The 20,938-nt window shown below is 40.2% G+C and overlaps 1 protein-coding gene and 1 long non-coding RNA gene across 3 annotated transcripts in view; one reads left to right on the top strand and one right to left on the bottom strand.

Annotated features, from left to right (window-relative positions):
* CERS5 (ceramide synthase 5) overlaps nucleotides 1-18,617 on the bottom strand; it is a 33,955-nt gene extending 15,338 nt beyond the window's left edge. Inside the window, exon 1 of one of the 2 annotated variants that reach the window (XM_055396467.2) lies at nucleotides 18,277-18,617. In XM_055396467.2, coding sequence (XP_055252442.1) covers nucleotides 18,277-18,473 — 197 coding nt within the window. In that variant the 5' untranslated portion in view covers nucleotides 18,474-18,617. The remainder of the gene's footprint in view (nucleotides 1-18,276) is intronic. The other variant, XM_055396469.2, reaches the window with a different exon arrangement.
* Nucleotides 370-11,590, top strand: LOC148777581 (uncharacterized). The gene is made up of 2 exons (XR_016037579.1): nucleotides 370-467; nucleotides 7,289-11,590. It is a non-coding gene; the product is annotated as an uncharacterized LOC148777581 (long non-coding RNA).
* Nucleotides 18,618-20,938: the final 2,321 nt, after the last annotated feature.

Raw genomic sequence — 20,938 nt, 5'->3', positions numbered from 1 at the left:
AGTATTTTTTCATTTGTAAGATGAAAATAATATCAACATTCTTGCTACTGAACATAAGGCCAACAGATAAACAGCATTACTGGCTTTTCCTCCAAGCTTTTTAGAAGTGCAGAATCTCAATCCCCATCTCAGACCAGCAAAATTAGAATCTGCACTAACAAGATTCCCAGGGGATTCACTCATATTCCCATTAGAAGTGGGTTAGAAGCGGGTCTACTTTACTTGAATCTTGCAGGTACAATGATATACATGAAGACCCTGACACAAGAAAGTGCTTAATAAATGATAGTTCTCCTTATACCAAACCATCAAGATCTTAATTGGAGGGAAAAGTAGAACTGAGACTGAGCTCTTCCTAAACAAATATCCTTGGTCATGGTCACCTTCCTGCCTAATCAAAAGACTATGGAAATAATTAGAACTTTAGAAGCTCTGAAGAAAAAAAAATCCAGAAACTACACAGAGTGGTAAGAAAGAAATTACCTATTAGTACTCACTTCTAGTCCCAGATCTACCAATAATAAGATACAAAAACTTGGTCAAGTCATTTGATTATTGAGTTTTGGTTTTGTCATCTAAAGGAGATGATGCATAAGATTTTTTTCCTAAGATTCCATGATGATATCATTGATTATAATTAATTTATAACTTTTAGATTTGAAAATTGAGGAATTATTCAGTTTAAGAAAGATCTCCCTCTCTTCCACAACCAAAGATTTCTATGAGCCTCAGCTCTAAGAAAAGCTTTATGTAATCACTTTCAGAATAAGTCGAAACCAGTTCTAGCTCTCTTAGCATCTTAGGGAGTTGTATGATGAAATAATAACTGGGAGGTGTAAGATGGAGTACTCTTGACCTATTTTATTTATCTATATTCAAATCCAGAATTTATCTCTAAGGGAGGGACTGAAAATAAGAAGCTCTGTTTATTATCTTTCTCTGTGAAAACTTCTTTTACCTTTATCACCAAAGTTCCCAAGACATGAGGAAACACTGATTCAGAGCACAAAGTAATCTACATCTGTAACCCATTCTTCTCTTTTACACAAATAGTATAAAACTTTCATTCAAATACCAATGCTAATAGAAACATTAGTTTATATTTCCTGGTATATAATTCTGTGTACAAATATTTTAAACTCTTACCCATGTTTAAATTCCTTGAGAAGACAAAGAATACTGCTTTTGTATTTATCAAGGTTCTATGCTCAGTAATTGCATACTGAGTGATAAGTGTAGCGAATTCCACCCTTGCTGGAGGAGCTCAGTTTGGACCCAGCACTGATCAGTATCCAGGAGGGTAATTAATTAAGGCAGCCATACTTGAGACTTCTCTGGCAGTCCAGTGCTAGAACTTCACATTTCCACTGCAAGAAGTAGAATTCCATGGGTGGGTTCAATCCCTGGTCCGGGAACTAAGATCCCACAAGCTGCATGGTGTGGCCCAAAAAAAAAAAAAAAGTAGCCATTCTTTGTTGTTGAGTTGGTGCTATATCATATTTGAGATAAAAGCACTGAATCATCTCTCATTTATGTTTACTGAATGAAGAAGTAGACCTGAGAACAAAAAAACAGTCTTTCCAATTTCTATTCTTATTCTCTGAAGCAGGCCTCTTCCTTAATCTAGTCAGGAGATTAAAGGCCCTGGGGCTAGGCAGATTTTACCAGCTAATAGACTTCATGAAAGTTACCTACAGAATGAGGATGATAATATCTGCTCCACAGGGTTATTTTAAAGATGAAATGACATAGTTACAGTAGAGCTTAGTCATATCTGACTCTTTGTGGCCCCATGGACTGCAGCACACCAGGATTCCCTGTCCATCACCAATTCCCAGAGCTTGCTCAAATTCCTTCCTGTCCATCGAATCGGTGATGCTATCCAACCATCTCATCCTCTGTCGTCCCCTTCTCCTGCCTTCAATCTTTCCCAGCATCAGGGTCTTTTCCAATGAGTCTTCCCATTAGGTGGCCAAAGTATTGGAGCTTCAGCATCAGTCTTTCCAATGAATATTCAGGATTGATCTCCTTTAGGACTGATCGTGTAGTCCAAGGGACTCTCAAGAGTCTTTTCCAACACCACAGTTCAAAAGCATCAATTTTCAGTGTTCAGCTTTATGGTCCAACTCTCACATCCATACATGACTACTGGAAAAACCATAGCTTTGACTATACGGACCATCAGGAAATGACATGATGTATGCCTACCCAGTACCTGACACTTTGTAAACATTCATTGAAGGCAGTTATTATTATTTTTACTAGAAACAGTTTGGTCTGGGTATTCCCTGATGGTACCTCGAACAAAGTGAGAAGAGCAGGAAATCCTCTTTCACACAACAGGGACAGGTTTGTACCCTGATCACTTGGGTGAAGCCAAGATAACTGCTTTATTATCTAGACCTTGAAGCAGACTTAATATCCTACTGTCATAAGCTCACATCCTGTCCTCATTAGTTCAAAGTTCAATGAAAGACACAGAGCTACTGGTAACAAGTCAGTGACAACTGGACAGACATTAAGAAAATCTGCTTACTTGACAAAATATTTATTGGGCACTGATATTGTGCCAAAGCATGAAGCACAAAACCCACAATAAGGAATTATGATTGAAAAAGAACTTTTCCTGTGTTAAAAAAAATTCAAAACAGGGGACTTCCCTGGTGGTTAAAACTCTACACTTTCACTGCAGAGGGTACAGGTTTGACCTCTGGTTGGGAAACTAAGATCCCACATGCTGCGTGGCACAGCCAAAAACAAACAAACAAAAAAGAACATTTCAAATCAGAAATTTGAACAAAACATATACTAGTCATGCATTCATTCCGCACCACTTACCTGGCATTTAGAATAACAGAAAATAGGTATCTAGGTTGGTCTAATTCCAAAGAGCCTAGAATTAGCATTCATCATTTCTGCTAGATCAGCACTTCTCAAAGTGTGCCTGGAGACTTGCGACATTTTTCAGGAGCTCTGCTCTGCAAGGTCAAAATTATTCTCATAATAATTCTATAGTTTCATAACAGTTCATTTCTCTCTCATTCTCTCATAAGTGTACAGTGAAAATTTCCACAGCTTACATGACACAGTTTCTTTGGTGGTTATTTTTCTGTTTTATGTATCAGTTTTGACATTTTTGTATTTTTCCAGAATTCGTCTAAGCCAGTGCTTCCCAACTCAATCATGTTGCTGCACACATAGAGAATAATATGTGCATGCACAATAGGTACATGAGACCAAAGGCTGCAGACAGGGTTTCTGGCTACCGTCCACCCCATGGACCACCCTGAGAGCTAAGAGCAGCATCTCGACATAAGCGTAGCCCGTCTAGGGGCTTCCCTGGTGGCAGAACTGATGAGAATACAGCTGCTAGATGCCAAAGAGACTAAAAAATGTAAAATAATACTATTTTCACTTTTTTTTTTGTTTTGGGAAAGTGCTGAATAAGTTTTCATAAAACATTAGTTAACATTACCAATACAATATATTGTTATTTATAAGCAAATGAGTAAATACTTGAAAAAGTTTTTTAATTTCTAAAATGGTACATATTGATAGTTATTATCCATATAAATAAAAACTGTCTAGGGTTCTTGATCATTTTTAATAGTGTAAAGGAGTCCTGATATCCTAGTTGAAAACTACTGTCCTGGATAACATAGAGAACTCAAACTTATCTTGTGATTTTCTGTTCAGTCCAGCATCAATCTGTTGCCCAAGTTTTAAATAATCTGAAGACCAGACTGCCCTTTGCCTGAAGATCTGAGTAAGTAGGCATTTAGTGGTCTACAGTGGCAAACTACTCCTTTCCACCTGCCACACCAGGAACATGAGTCTAGTGATCCAAACCCTGATTGTACTATATCTATCCTGCTCCACAGAGATCATTTCATTCTGTCCCTTTCTTGCCCTCCAGACACATGGTAGCAGCTGACGTAAGCCTGGGTTAACTTAAGATGAAATTACTCACCACTCCGCTCTTACATACTAAAGACAAGAGCTAGACCAACAATTCTTTGTGACCCACTGCAACATCACTGACGAATATGAACTATATACAAATATATTTGAAAGTCTAGATTGAGTTTCTCAACTAATATATCATGGCAGGTAACACAGATGGGCTATACTTTTTTCTTTTTTAAGGCTCATTTAAACAATATTTACTGATTTATTTATAGCTGTGCTAGGTCTTGGTTGCTGCGTGGGCTTTTCTCTAGTGGTGGTGAGTGGGGGCTACTCTTGTTGCAGTGCTCAGGCTTCAGTAGTTGCAGCGAGTGGGCTCAAGAGTTGTGGTTTCTGGGCTGTAGACCACAGGCTCAATACTTGTGCTGCATGGGCTCAGCTGCTCCTTGGCACGTGGGGTCCTCCCAGATCCGAGATCCAACCTGTGTCTCCTGCACTGGCAGGCGGATGCTTTACCAACGAGCCACCAGGGAAGCCCCTAGACGGGCTACGCTTATGTCGAGATGCTGCTCTTAGCTCTCAGGGTGGTCCATGGGGTGGACGGTAGCCAGAAACCCTGTCTGCAGCCTTTGGTCTCATGTACCTATTGTGCATGCACATATTATTCTCTATGTGTGCAGCAACATGATTGAGTTGGGAAGCACTGGCTTAGACGAATTCTGGAAAAATACAAAAATGTCAAAACTGATATATAAAACAGAAAAATAACCACCAAAGAAACTGATATAGACAACAAGATGAAGATGGGAAAAATACAATAAAAAAGGAAAGGTCTTACACAGACTGATGAAGATGGTGTATCATTAAATGAAGAGTGCTGAGTAACTAAATATTCTGAACCTGAATGCTCCCCCCATCCATCTTCCCCCCAACAGACACACACGGAGAGATGAAAGCTGAGATATTTAAAAGTAAATGTGGCGTCCCATAGAAAACAAATTCAGAAAGTCCTTTCCCTTTACAACTGAATTCTTCTTCCTTCCTTCCATCTTTCCTTCCTCTCTTTCTGGCCACGCCACTCGGTTTGTGGGATTCTCTGATCAGGGACTGAACCCACACTCTAAGCAGTGAAAGTGCAGAGTTCTAACTGCTGGACTGCCAGGGAATTCCCTACAATTGAATTCTTAATAAACCAATCACATAAAAAATTTGAGCAGCTTCTGTAGAGTTGAAAGGGAAGGACAAAGTAAAAAAGATACTCAGGCAGAGGGAACAGCATGTGCTAAAGGAGAGATAAGAAAGGGCTTAGAGAATTATGCAATGTACAAATTGGGAGTGGGGGTGGTGACAGCGATAGGAGAAAAAACTACACAAGTAGTTAGGGGACAGATCACAGGTGCCCTGCATGTTATGTTAAGCTTGAGCTTCATCCCACAGTTGATGGAGAGTCACTGAAAAGATTTTAGGCTATTGTAAAAAATCCATGCTAGATGTAATAAAGCACTGAACTAAGGCTACAGAAATGGAACGGCAGGCTTGGATTCAACCTAAGAGATGGCAAAAAAGTGAAATTGATAGAACTTGGTGACTGGGTAGATATAAGAATCAAAAGAAAAACGAAAACTCAAGGGTGCCTTCTATGTTTCCAGATTGGGAAACTAAGTTGATTATGGTGCCTCAACCAAGTAGAGAATAAGATAAGAAAAGCAAATTTAGGAATGAAAGATGAGTTGTCCGTATACTGAATTTGAAGTACTTGTGGAACATTGAAATGCAACAGTCTAGTAAGGCAAATAAACCTGGAAAGGGGGCTTAAGATAACATATACACAAAGATGAGAAAGAAGAGAGAGAATGAGAATATAGGTGGCAGCTAAAATTATGAGGGTGGAATGACTGCATAAGAAAGGAATATAAACTAAAAAGAGAACGAAGGTAAGAATACTAGGAAACACAACATAAAAGGTGAATTTAGGGGGTGGGAAGGTCAGAGGTGGAGTCGTATCAAATGAGGCAGAGATCAAGTAAGACAAGGATTTCAGTATCCACTGGATTTGGCAATTTGGAGACCAGTGATAACCTTCACCAAATAAATTCCAGTGAAATGGAGACTCTAAAGGACAGTAGTGAGTTAGAGCAGTAAAAATATAAAGAGGAGAAAAAAAGAAGTGGAAATAGATAGGGCTCTCTCAAGAATCTTGACTAAGAAGAGAAAGGAATATTTTCACTTAGTGCATCAGAACCACTTTATCTAAAACGAAATCCCTGTGCTTTAGATCCATTCTCTTCCTCGTCAGAAATTTCATTCTATTTAGTCCTATTATTTTCGGTTTTGTTCTCTACTTGTTTCTGCTCAAACCTTGAATATGCTCAAGTTTTCCCATCCTAAAACAGCTTTTCCTGTCCCTCACACCCTTTGGCTTTCACCATCTCACAACGAAAGTTCTTGAAAAAGTTCTCTCCTCATGACTTCTCTTCTAACTCCTACTCATTCCTGAACCCTCCTGTCTCTCATCTGGCTTCGGTCCATATTCTCCACTGAAGTTGCTCTTGCCAAAGTCGTTAATGATCTTACTGTGAAATCAAATGGATACTTTTCAGGCCTGTATCTTACCTGACGACTCAGTGCCATTTGACATTATTGAGCATGCTTTCCCCCTTGAAATGCTCTTTTCTCTTAGCTTCCTTTCTGTCACACTTCTCCCAGTAGAACTAGATTTTTTAGTATGCACTGCTAGTTTGGACAATGTGCTATGCACTTTGGACAAGTTATTTACTCTTCTGGTTGTTTCAGTTTTTTCATCTGTAAATGAGGAACAACAGTATCTACCTACTTCATAAAATTACTATGAAGATTTAATGTTCAGTACTTAGAATGGTGGCTGGGACAAAGTGAGTACTTAGTAAATGCTAACTACTGATATTTTCAGGGGTTTCCCAGGTGGCCTGGTGGTAAAGAATCCACCTGCCAATGCAGGCAAGTCGGCTCACCTTGCTGGCTCCTCACCGCCTGCATCTGGGAGGCGACCCCTCTTCCCAGGAGGTGATGCCCATGTGTGTGCACTGATATGATCAAACACTGCATGGCTGTCATACCTCTTATCTTCTTTTGGGTTTCTTCTTCGTGTTGTTTTTCAGTCGCCAAAGGTAGCCTGTGCTCAGCTGTGTCCCACTCTTTGTGACTCATAGACTGTAGCCCGCTAGGCTGCTCTGTCCATGGGATTTTTTCCAGGCAAGAACATTGGAGTGTGTTGCCATTTCCTCTTCCAGAGGATCTTCCCAACCCAGGGATCGAACTCACATCTCCTGCTTGGCACGTGAATTCTTTACCACTGAGCGATAAGGGAAGCCCTTAGTTACTAAGTCCTGTCTGATTCTTCTAGGACCCCGTGGACTACAGCCAGCCAGACTCCTCTGTCTACAGGATTTCCCAAACAAGAATACTGGAGTGGGTTGCCACTTCCTTCTCCAGGCAATCTTCCTGACCCAGGGACTGAAGCTGCATCTTCTGCTTGGCAGACAGATACTTTATCACACTGAGTCACCTGGGAAGCCTGCCTTTTCCAAAAACAGTTTCCTCAGGGTTCTATGCAGATTCTTACTTTATACACTCATCCTGGGTGATCTGAGTCAATTAAGTCAGAGTCTGTAAGGTCCACAGAGCACCCCTGAGATACACTCTGGGGGCCCATAAAATCAAAACTGTTTTCATAATACTATTAAGACATTATTTGCCTTTGTTATGGTGTTGACACTGTTTCCACTGTTTTTCCATCTATTTCCCATGAAGCGATGGGACCAGATGCCATTATCTTTGTTTTCTGAATGTTAAGCTTCAAGCCAACCTTTTCACTCTCCTCTTTTACTTTCATCAAGAGGCTTTTGAGTTCCTCTTCACTTTCTGCCATACCTTGGAAGGAAAGTTATGATCAACCTTGATAATATATTAAAAAGCAGAGACATTACTTTGCCAACAAAGGTCCATCTAGTCAAGGCTATGGTTTTTCCCATGGTCATGTATGGATGTGAGAGTTGGACTGTGAAGAAAGCTGCTCGCCGAAGAATTGATGCTTTTGAACTGTGGTGTTGGAGAAGACTCTTGAGAGTCCCTTGGACTGCAAGGAGATCCAACCAGTCCATTCTGAGGGAGATCGATCCTGGGTGTTCACTGGAAGGACTGATGCTAAAGCTGAAACTGCAATACTTTGGCCACCTCATGCAACGAGTTGACTCACTGGAAAAGACTCTGATGCTGGGAAGGGTTGGGGGCGGGAGGAGAAGGGGACAACCGAGAATTAGATGGCTGGATGGCATCACCGACTCTGTGGACATGAGTTTGTGTGAACTCCGGGAGTTGGTGATGGACAGGGAGGCCTAGCATGCTGTGATTCATGGGGTCGCGGAGAGTCGGACACGACTGAGAGACTGAACTGAACTGATGGTGTTGACATTTGCAATGATCATGCGAAAAGAGCAATGGTGGATACACTTACAGAACCTGAGCACAAATCAAAGCAGTGGCACCCAACTGTAAGGAGAGTTACTATATTCTTTCCTGCTATAGCCTCTTAGTTAACAACAATGCCAGTTTCACTAAAGCATGCCTTTGATGAAGCAATACAAATGATTAATTTTATTAAATGCCTACCCTTGGGACTTCCCTGGTGGTTCAGTGGCTAAGACTCCATGTTCCCAATGATGGGGCCCAGGTTCAACTAGATCCCACATGCTGCATGGGATTTTTTTGCATGCCACAAGAAGATCAAAGACTCCACATGCCACAACTAAAACTCACAGCAGCCAAATAAATAAACAAATATTTTTTTAAAAAGCCAATCCTTGGGTACATTTTTTAAAAAAGTAGTCTGCGATAAGATGGGAAGTACACAGAAAGAACTTTTACTGCATACCGAGGGATATGGCTGTCTCAACGACATGCACTTGTTTGACTGAATTGTATGTTCAACTAAATCATTTTTTTCAAAGAACACCATTTTTACCCACAAGAATGATTGACAGAAAAACTAAGGTTATTCAGGACCTGCGTACTTAAGATACATTTTCTTAAAAATGAATGAAAAGAGCCTGTTACTTTAAAAAAACAAACATTCTTTCCATTGATAAAATTCAAGCTTTTAAGTGACAGTTTGAATTTTAGAGAATTCATATCTGCCTTTGAGCTCAACAACATCCCAATACATACTTCAAGGCTTTTCTAATGAGACTATTACAATGAGATTAACTATATGATTTTTTTAGTACCATATTATGAAATGTACATTTAAAAGATTTGTATAACTTAGGGAACCAGTATTTTTTCATGTGACCAATACATGACATCCATTCAAAGTGTATGACAGACTGGTGGATTTTAACCTAAATGAAAAGCTCATTGATATGGTATCAGGTTCCACAATGCAACCAACCTTTCTTGTGTTTTGGCATAGTAGCAAAGATAAAATACTTTCCCTTTCCAATAACATATGTGTGTAAAGTCAGCTTTTACTTATATACTTCAACCAAACCAACATATTACAAGGGATTGAATGTAGAAGCCAGAGAGGAAAATCCAGCTATCTTCTACTAAGCTAGACATCAAAGAGATCTGCAAAAATATAAAATCAATGTTCTTCTCACTGAATATTTTTTGTCTGGAAAATTATTTTTCAAAAATATGTTATTTATGTTAATGTAATAGGATTATTTTTGTTATTTTTAATGAAATAATAAGTATATCTCTTAAATTTCTCAATTTTGATTTCAAATATGAAGACATTGATAGGTATATGTAACCCACATTTACAAAACCTTTTTGGAATCCTCAACAGTTTTTAAGAGTAAAAAAAATAATGCTGAGGACAAAAGATTTACAAATTTCTAAATTATACTATTTATTCATTTACATGCAGTTGACTCCCAGTCATATATTATTTTGTATATTCCCTAAACATATGCATCCATATCAGTGTATTTTTCTGAGAAAATTCTTAAGAGGACAGGATTTGCTATGTACAAGCAAATGTGTTCTACACATTTGTTGTACATATATGTGCTTGCTGGGTATGAGGTACTGCACTTCTCAGGGATGCCTATAACACCAAATCCAAAATTTCTTGCATGGTCCATGCACAAGTAATCTTTGCAGGTTTTTTAAGGACTATTTTTTTTTTTTAAATTGGCCAATTTGCTCTTAAAGCAGAAACAAACTACAAAAAGAAAACCTTTATGACATATACTATCCTAAGTCACCACAAGGCATATACTGGATTATATCAGACTATTCTTCACTCCTATTACCATCAGTTAGCTTCACTTAGATCTGTAAGAATTAAGATGATTAATAACTGTGCAATTGTATGAATCTACTTGGTACTGTCATGAGAAAAGAAGGATCAACATTCTACTTACACCTTAACCTTATTATGAAGGAAATAAGTCTCGAGATTAAGAATTACTTAGAGTATATATTAAAATGTTTCACTGACACAAACTAATTTAAGACTAAGTTGTAGTTTTATTATAGAGTACCTAATGAATATTTTTATAGAGCAGCAGTTCTCAAAATATTACTGGAGAAACAGCTGTGTGTGAGTGAGTGTGCTCTTGCTCAGTTGTGTCTGACTCTGCAACCCCATGGACTGTAGCCCACAAGGCTACTCTATCCATGGGATTTTCCAGGCAAGAATACTGGAATGACCCATCCAACCCCACACACAGCGAAGAAACTACATAATAAAGAGAACTCCACAAACTGCAAGAAGAGGGAAAGGCCACCCCAAGCAAAGCAATATAAGCAAGATGAAGAGGCAGAGAAATACCCAGCAAGTAAAGGAACAAGATATTTGCCCACCAACACAAACAAAAGAAGAAGATATAGGGAATTTACCTGATAAAGAATTTCAAATTTTGATGGTGAAAATGATTCAAAATCTTGAAAGCAAAACGGAGTTACAGATAAATAACCTGGAGAAAAGGATTGAGAAGATGGAAGAAAGATTTAATAAGGACTTAGAAGAAATAAAAAAGAGTCAATATACAATGAATAATGCAATAGATGAGATCAGAAACACTCTGGAGGGAACAAACAGTAGAATAACAGAGGCAGAAGACAGGATAAGCGAACTAGAAGATAGAATTGTAGAAATAAATGAAACAGAGAGGAAAAAAGAAAAACGAATTAAAAGAAATGAGGACAATATTAGAGACCTCTGGGACAATGTTAAACGCTCCAACATTCGAATCATAGGAGTCCCAGAAGAAGAAGACAAAAAGAAAGACCATGAGAGAATACTTGAGGAGATAATAGTTGAAAACTTCCCTAAAATAGGGAAAGAAATAATCACCCAAGTCCAAGAAACCCAGAGAGTCCCCAACAGGATAAACCCAAGGCGAAATACTCCAAGATACATATTAATCAAATTAACAAAGATCAAACACAAAGAACAAATATTAAAAGCAGCAAGGGAAAAGCAGCAAATAACACACAAGGGGATTCCCATAAGGATAACAGCTGATCTTTCAACAGAAACTCTTCAGGCCAGAAGGGAGTGGCAAGACATACTTAAAGTGATGAAAGAAAATACCCTACAGCCCAGATTACTATACCCAGCAAGGATCTCATTCAAATATGGAGAAATCAAAAGCTTTACAGACAAGCAAAAGCTGGGAATTCAGCATCACCAAACCAGCTCTCCAACAAATGCTAAAGGATCTTCTATAGACAGGAAACACAGAAAGAGTGTATAAACTTGAACCCAAAACAATAAAGAAAATGGCTACGGGATCGTACTTATCAATAATTACCTTAAACGTAAATGGGTTGAAATTTTCAAAAAGGCTAGGAAACAATTCTCATAGCCATCAATAGTTCAGTGTTGAGTTCATGAATAGTTTTTAAAGTTTGGGACAAACTGTAGTATTTGCTATTTGAAGTACTATTTGTAATTGGCATATTACGATGTAACATTGGTCTTCATTTCCAACTTAAAACGCCTAAAAATGCCTAACAGGTTTTTAGATTTGTGAATTTTAGTTGAAATGTATTTTACGATGTTACTAAACCTGCAGAAATATTGAAATATTTCAGAGAACTTATTCACTGTACATTTAATTTATTTTATTTATAAAAGTTATGAACTGTAGAAAGTTTTACTTGTTGGGTCAAATGCTTGTTGCTTCAAATGCTTGTTGCATTTGAAGTGCTAGTTACAAGAAAATCAAATACCTTCAATGTATAAATGCTATTAAGTTTTTAAAGGACTCTGGAGTATAAGTAAGTTTGTTTAAAGAAATTTAGTCTGTTCAACTTGAATCAGCTCTGTCAAACATTAATTAAAAGCCTCATTTAAAAAAAAATTAAATAAATAAATAAATAATAAAAAAATAAATATATAAAATTAAAACTACCAGTAAGATCTATGGCATCTCTTATGAATATGTTACAGAATAAAGCAGTTATATTGAAAAAAAAAAAAGGAGAATACTGGAATGGATTGTAATTGCCTTCTTGAGGGGATCTTCCTGACCCAGGGATCAAACCCACATCTCCCGCATTGGCAGGTGGATTCTTTACCATTGCGTCATCTGGAGAACAGCTGCAGTTCCCTAAGACTCTCACTGTTTCATAACTCTTCCTTTTCCAACTACGTACATATGTTTCTTTTCATTAAACATATTTACGTTTTAACATTTTTTATTTCATTAAACATATTTACCTTTCTTAAGTGGATGAGTAATTATACTACTCAATACATTTGCTTAAACCAGAAACACAAATGCATGCCAAATGTGACAGATTAAACAGTTAACAAAAAGCTCTTTCTTAAGAAGTTTTTACCATCCTTCATAATTCAAGAAACAAGTGCTTGTTAGTGGGACTATATTTCAGTTAATAATGTTAAAAGGAACCAAATCTACCTCTTCCAAACTCCCACGACTTAACCCTGTGCACACACTCATTACTCTATTTTAACCAGTTTTTCTTGTTCTCTTCCTGCAGGCAGGCACCATGACTTACTTTTTCACTCTTGGCACACACTTTGATATCTGATATACACTAAGTTCTCAATACATAATTGTTGAAGAATGAACAGATGAACAAATGGGTAAAGATTTAATTCTCAACTAAAAAGGTAAAGTGTTTCAAGGAAATGTGCCACCTGTCCTCCGGAGTCATAAGATAACCTACCAGCTCCACGTCAGAGGTCACTGATTTCTGGAGAATCGGTAGAAACTGAAATTAACTAATTTCATTCTGTAACTTGAGACTTCCCCCAAGAAGTATTAAACACAACCACAACAATGTGATTTAGTCTGAGACCCTATGTGCCTATAATTGAGACTTCTTACAAATGCTGACACTAACTCAGAGCTACAGACTATAAGTAATACCCTTTTTAAGAAACTCCATAGTTTTGAGAAGAATATAATAGTGTGGTTATTCTTATTGCTTGATCAGGGCTGTGTAGCACTTCATGTACTTGACAACCTTGTTTGTTTGCAGATTATTAACTACTCCCACTGAGGTGATACATGAAAAAAAAAAAAACCACTCTAAAGCAATGCTTGGCTAGAATGCACAGTTAACTGACAGTAACTCAAAACAGACTATACTTAGTTAGTTAACTCATTCAGAAAAAGATTTACATTAAAAAAAACCCATTACTATAATTTTTTTTTTTTTAGAAAGCCCCATTGCTTAAACCTGGCCCAATAAACTCAGGACAAATACCTTCTGGCGCTAGAAAACTGAATCAAATGTGAATCTATATTAAAATTCTCTTCTTGGTTATTAACACTTGTTTGAATCACTATCAAAATCAACACTGGTCAACAGAAATAATGTGAGCCACATACATAAATAATTTAAAATCTTCTAACAGCCACTTTAACAAAAGTAAAAAAGAAACGGGTGAAATTAATTTTGAAAATATACTTTAACTTGATATATCCAAAATATGATCATGTCAATATGCAATCAATGTTAAAAATTGAGATATTATACATTCTTTTTTTTTCCTGCACTAAGTCTTCAAAATTTGGTGTGTATTTTACGATTAGATCACGTCTTAATGCTGACCAGTTGCATCTGAAACCCCCCAAAGCTAGTAGCTATTGTACTAGCTGGTGGCTACTATATCGGAAACCACAGCAGTAGATAATTCACAGAGAATTCTTCATATCTAGGAAAACTGGTTTCAGATTTTTTTTTGCTGTTAGTTAAAAGTGACTATGGTTAACTCCTTTAGCAGTAACATCTCAATTAACTTTCCCAAAGATAAAGCAGGAGTAGATTTAAGTACAAGAGCCCAAAACTCAGTGAATTCTTTAGAAGGCAGCTTTATCTGCCTAAAACTATCTCTGATGAGAAAGTCAAAATAGGTACAACCCTTCCCACTCTAGAAGAAAGGTACAGACTTCCCTTGATGCCTCCTCTTCATTAATTTCTTCTTGACCCATCTAGGAGACCCTAGTTTTCTGACTCAGGAAGTGGCTAAAGCAAAAATATCTGACGTGTTTCTTTTCTGTGATGAATATACTGTTGCCAGGAACCTGACCTTAGTCATGACAGTAATCAGGGTTGTCTGCAGAACTTCGACAGCCACTGCACAGAAAGGGCTGGGGAAAGTCTTCCAAGAGAGAAAGGCTTCTGATTATCTGGAGCTTAGTAAGAGGCGGATTCTCAGATAAGGGTAGAGTTACGTGGTCCGCTTTTTCAATCTCACTCTGCTGGATCTGCAAACCTGATTTAATTCTGTGATTTACAATTCAATAAGGCCCAAAAGAATACCTTTAGGAATGCAGTGGAATGGCCAGTCTCCCTTACAACCTAGTCAGCAGCTGTATCCATTCTTCCCAAAGTACCTCTCCAGTCTGGAGGACCAACTAATTCTGCATCACAATGTTGGAACATGACATGGACCTAGGAGGAGGGCAGCTGGTCTGTTAGAAAGAGGAAAAGTTCCTCCTCCACTCAAAGGAAGTGGGGAAGAACGGGGGAAAGAAAAAAAAAAAAGGCAGTATGCAGCAGAGGCAGCCAGGCTTACAAGAGGAAGATGAAACGAGTGGTTAAGAAATGTGTACACATGCACGCACATGCGCACACACACAAGTCACTGCTTTTGTTCTTAGTTACAAGATAGGTCAATACGTGAGTCTGTTTAGTGCCCTGTGCCACAGAATGGTATTGAGAAAGCTCCTTAGATTGCAATACCATATTCAAAATAAATGAGCCTATGTAGCTCTGATGGTATCAATATTAAGTCTCAAGCTCATATTTGATCCCAAGGAATAAATAATCAGGGACTATGTAGACATTAAATTTCAAACAATTTTACCTTTAAGATCCAATTTAGGAACACGTCAGACCTAGCTTGGACTATTCATTCTCTCAAGTCTCAATCATTAACATAATATTATAACAAGTTTTAAAGAACAGGTGGAAGAGTTTCTTCTCTCTCTTTTGATAGGATAAAAGGGTAGCATAAGTGTGTGCATGGGTCATGGGAGAAAAAAGAAACTGCAGAAAGGTACACAACATGCAAATATAGTATGGTGAAATTTAACTAAGGAAAAAAGGAATCAGTTTCGTCTCTCTCAGTCAAGACAAACATCTACTGCATGCTGAAGATCTAGATTCTGTTTACTCCTCTGGGTATCTGAATAGACAAGGGTGGATCCTTCTCAAACATTCAATCAGTATTTACTGACCACATACCACATCTAAGGTATTTTGCAAGGTGCAAGCCACCACAATGCAACCACTCAGCAGAGGCCCACAAAGGAAAGCCTCTATTCTTGGGTAGGACATAATCTACCATTTGCAGTTCTTTAGTGAAATAGCTAGTTACATTTATTTATGGTCAGGTGGCTTTCAAATCATCCCTATCAGATGAGGTTGCAGCTCTCCAGGGAATGTGGGAACTTAAAAAAACAAATGCTCTGTGTGGCTGATGAGAAGAAAAAGTAAGAATAAACTGTAAACTCTATTTATTCTTTAGGATATTCTTTAAACACAGAGACAATTTATCAAAGGGCATAGCGTAAGACATTAAAATATGCAGGACAATTTGAAGCAACAAATGCAAAGTTCAAGTCAAACATTATATTAAGTAACCAAGAATAAGATGAACATGGATCTGTTCTCCAAATCCTAGAATACTAGGAACAGCAGTATTAAATCTTAATTCTTGTTTAAGGAATGGGAGAAGTGGCCATATCGTACAGTGGAAGGAGAATGGGGCTGAGGAAAACAACCTGAATCTTGGTTCTACCTCCTCCTTTAGGTGAATATGCAACATGTGAAAAGCTGAAAATGTTTCTAAGCCTTAAGTTTACTGTTTATATAAAAGGAAGCTGGAGTTCTAGCTCTTACAGCCTATGGTTATCATACGAATCATTTTTAGAAACTAAGTAGTTAGGACTTGAGAAAGAAGAAAAGGTAGGAAAGAGACTGACTGAACCAATATTTCAGCTGTAAATTCTATTGCTAACTAAACTGGTCAGATCTTAAAGAAAAACAAAATAGCAAGACTATGGCTAGGGTTAAACTTTCCTAAGATCAAACAGGAGATGAACAAGGTACCTATTCTTACTATCCAAGAAATATCATACTAGAATGCTTTCACATCAGTATTCCCACCCATCCCTTCTCCCCTGACACTGGGGAACCATAGAAACATTCGGATAGAATTCCCACAGGTAAAAAGGATCCTTTCCAGTGGCTGTGCCAGGGGATATGTAAGTCTTCACAGTCACCTGGGGGAACTCTGGAAATTTGAAAATACAGGCAAGTTTATATAAAATGAGTGTTTATAAGCAACAGGTTATCTCCTCTTACCACTAACTTCGGGAAAACTTCCACATTGTTAAACATTTATATGAAAAGCAGAGAATCTCTTGCCTAAAATGATGAACTTTTTTTTTCTTTCCTGAACTGTGTATTTCTTTTTCAGTCATTATACTTTCTCTTTTTTTTTTTTTTTAGCTCTCATACACAGATGCTATGATGGAGGGTACCTGGACCTAGTTTACTCCAAAGAGGGGCAAGTGGTTTGTGCCTCCACCTCAGGAACACTTAAAATAATGACTAAACTTAAAGAACTGCAATGCTAAGTTCCCAAGGACCCAGAAAAGGCATTTGGTTCTTTTGGTTTCATTTGCTTCAGTTAAAAGCATCTTTATTTTTACATTTGAACTTTTGGAAAAGCACTCTGATGAAAATACATAAACACTGTGAATAAATGGATGAATGGTGGGCAACACATAACACATTTTTGTGTCAGAAATAGTGGGCAAAGAAGTAATCCAAAACAGATTAATTTTTCAGACAGTAACAGAGTAGTCTATCTGCAATATATGCCCATCCCCGAAAGGGCATTCTTGCTCTAGATACTGGCCAAAAGAAAGATGTCAAAGTTCCACCCTCATTACCTAAGACCTATGCAAAAATAAGTCACCTTTCCAGGGGGGTGAGTAGACTTGATCAAAATCACCCACAGCTACAAGTTCACACTGTAAAATCACCACCACATCAAGTCCTCAGTGAGTATCTTTATCTTAGCAGAGAGGAGCCGCTCACTCAAAGAAAAGTGAAAACACTTCTGTCAAGAACACATGGTCGCTGAGAAGCTGGCTCAACACAACGGTCTCATAAGCCCTAAGGCTGTCCATCCTTTGCGTATGATCACTCCTCCTACCATTTCAGGCCTCCAAGGCCCGTTTTGCAACTCATTTGACACCTTTTCGTGCTCTGGAAGCCTCAGGCTCCATCATACCCTTCCAGATTTCTACTCTTACGAGCTATGGCACAACTTTACTGAAACACACACACACACACGTCCATGAGCTGACGAACCAAGGCTTAGGGCCTAACTAATCCTGTGCCTCTCAACTCCCAGAAACTGAAGTGCCCTCACAAATCTTCGCTTCCCGTGAACCCGCTCCTTTCAGCTTGGCTCTTGACGGCCCCAACTAGTTCTGGTTCTCTGAGCCCTCTCCTGTTTCCCGCCTCGGGTTCTCGGTCGCAGCTCACATTCAACCTGTTTCCTGGTCTGCAGAATCCGTGAAGGTTGGGGAGAGGCCTATGAGACATCCCAAGTGACCTCCGGGCTCTGAAACTGAATGGGTCCAGCGTCCCCTGCGACTCGTACTCTTTTAATGTCCAAGCCCCAAACTCCCTGTCTGTACCTAGCTCCACGACCACCGCGGCCACCCTCCGAGCATCTCCCGCGCGGCCCGGACTCTCCCAGGCCCCTGCTTCCGGGCTTGCCCTGCAATTCGTCTTCCGGTCCCGGACCTCGGTCTTTCGCCCTGGACCGGCTTCAGCAGCCCGCGCCCCCGGCCCTGTGCACCGCTCGCCCGCGGCTCTCACCGCTCGAAGAGCAGCCTCACGGAGAACACTCCCGCCGCCAGTGGGAACACCGAGAGGATGTGCCGGGCCCGCGGGTAGCCGTAGCCGTCGCCCTGCCCCTCGAAGTCGGCCCAGCTCACGTTCTGGGGCAGCCAGAAGCGCTCGCTCCACAGCCAGCCCCACAGCAGGCCCAGGGCTCCCGCCGCCGCTGTCGCCATCTTACACCCGCCCGGTGGCCCCCGCCGCCACCGCTTCAGCTGCCGCCACAGCCAACGGAACCCGCGGGGAGGCGGCCCCGGGGCGGGGCCGGGACGGCGGCAACCCCCTTCCGGCCCCTTCTCGTCCCCGGCACGTCTCGGCCCGCCTCCTCCGCGGGGCCGGGCTTCTTCACCGCCCACCCCGCCTGCCCGCCCACCTCCCTCTCTGCGGCTCCCCGCACCGCCTCTGCTCGGGACTCCGCCCCCAGGCCCCAGGCACGCCCCAGGACCCAGGCACGCCCCAGGACCCAGCCACGCCCCCTCTTCCGCCCAGCCCTGGCCCCACCCCCGAGGCACTCAACTCCTCTCACCCTTGTTTGCTACGGGTTTCGACCGAGGTCTTCCTCCTGCCTTACTCTCCCGTCCTGCTACGGCTACACCCCTTATTTCACGCATGGCTCCTTTATGGGGACATTTTTCTCAGTCCAGCCAGCTTAAAACGATATCTGCTCCTTGGAAGGCCATGTCTCTCTCCCTCCCGCTCCCAGCCCCATTTCTCAGTAGGGTTTATCTCCATCTCAGCTGGTCCCGCCTATCAGCAGCGGTTTTTTTTTGCTTTCTCTCCCTTTTCTCTCCACACTTTCTCTCCCTTCTTGCCTCTCCACGATCTCAACCCACTTTCATTGTATATCACTTAAAGTGGGCTTTCAAAAAAAATCCTTTTATTCTCATGGGAAAAGGAAATAGAAGGTATCCAAAGGAAAATATAAAGCAAAAAGAAAGATGTTGATGGCCAACGTTTAATGAAGTTTACTATACGCCAGGAACTGCACTAAACATTTTACACACAGTATTTAACTTCCTCATTCTATAAAGTGGGTGTTTTATTTACTATTTTATGAATAAGTAAACTGAGGTCCAAAGAGTATCTTGCCCGAGGTTATATAAACAAGTGGTAGAGGTGAGCTTCTGAACTGGAAAGTCTTTAGACTCCAAAACCCTGAGGTTTTATCCTATCCATTCCATTCCATCGCTCAGTCGTGTCCGACTCTTTGCGACCCCGTGGACTGTAGCCTACCAGGCTTCTCCGTCCATGGGATTCTCCAGGCAAGAATACTGGAGTGGGTTAAGGTTTCCTTCTCCAGGGGATCTTCCCGACCAGGTCTTCTGCATTGGAGGCAGACGCTTTAACCTCTGAGCCACCAGGGAAGCCCAAGGCTTTATCCTATAAACTTCCTTAATTCTAGATTTCCACATTGAACATTGACCTCTTTTGTGGATCTACATAAACAGTGAGGAGAGCCATAGACAAGAAACCTTCAAAACACTGAACTCTAAATTGTTCCTCAACTGCTGGAGAACCTGAACCCTGGGTGCCACCCATTCAAACCTAGCTACAAGGTTAATTACCACAGCCTACCTAGAATGATCTGAAAGTGAAAGTGAAGTTGCTCAGTCGTGTCTGACTCTTTGCCACCCCGTGCACTGTAGCCCACCAGGCTCCTCCATCCATGGGATTCTCCAGGCAAGAATACTGGAAAAAAGGTTAAATAACTAATCTATTTAAAGACAATATCTTTATTCTGGTAGGCATGCTTGCAGCAGAAGATAGAGTTTCAAAGGGAGCAGAAGAAGAGAAATAAAAGGAGCCATCTTAAAGAACAGACTAAAAGATGTGCCTTAATTCCAGTGGTTTTCAAGCCTTAGTGTGCTACAGCTCAGACATTAGCTTGTTCCATCTCCTACACCTGGTCCCATCACTTCATGACAAATAGATGGGGAAGCAATAGAAACAGTCAGAGACTTTATATTTTGGGGCTCCAAAATCACTGCAGATGATGACTGCAGCCATGAAATTAAAAGACACTTGCTCCTTGGAAGAAAAGCTATGACCAACCTAGATAGCATATTAAAAAGCAGAGACATTACTTTGCCAACAAAGGTCCGTCTAGTCAAGGCTATGGTTTTTCAGGTGGTCATGTACCGATGTGAGAGTTGGACCATAGAGAAAGCTGAGCGCCAAAGGATTGATGCTTTTGAACTGTGGTGTTGGAGAAGACCCTTGAGAGTCCCTTGGACTGCAAGGAGATCCAACCTGTCAATCCTAAAAGAAATCAGTCCTGAATATTCATTGGAAAACTGATGCTGAAGCTGAAACTCCAATACTTTGGCCACCTGATGCGAACAACTGACTCATTTGAAAAGACCCTGCTGCTGGGAAGGATTGAAGGCAGAAAGAGAAGGGGATAACGGAGGATGAGATGGTTGGATGGCATCACTGACATGATGAACATAAGTTTGAATAAGCTCCAGGAGCTGGTGATGGACAGGGAAGCCTGGCGTGCTGCAGTCCATGAGTTTGCAAAGAGTCGGAGATGACTGAGCGACTGAACTGATCTCCTACATAGAGAATTTGCTAAAAGTTTGCTAAAAGTTTCCTGGGCTCCATCCAAAGTTTTGATTCAGGAAGTTCAGGGTAGGCCCAG

Source organism: Moschus berezovskii, chromosome 6 (genome assembly GCF_049115385.1).
Source record: "Moschus berezovskii isolate FMDL1 chromosome 6, NW_MosBer_1.0, whole genome shotgun sequence".
Classification (NCBI taxonomy): Eukaryota; Metazoa; Chordata; class Mammalia; order Artiodactyla; family Moschidae; genus Moschus; species Moschus berezovskii.
The sequence above is the reverse complement of the archived record's forward strand: the minus strand, read 5'-3'. Positions and strand labels throughout refer to the sequence as shown.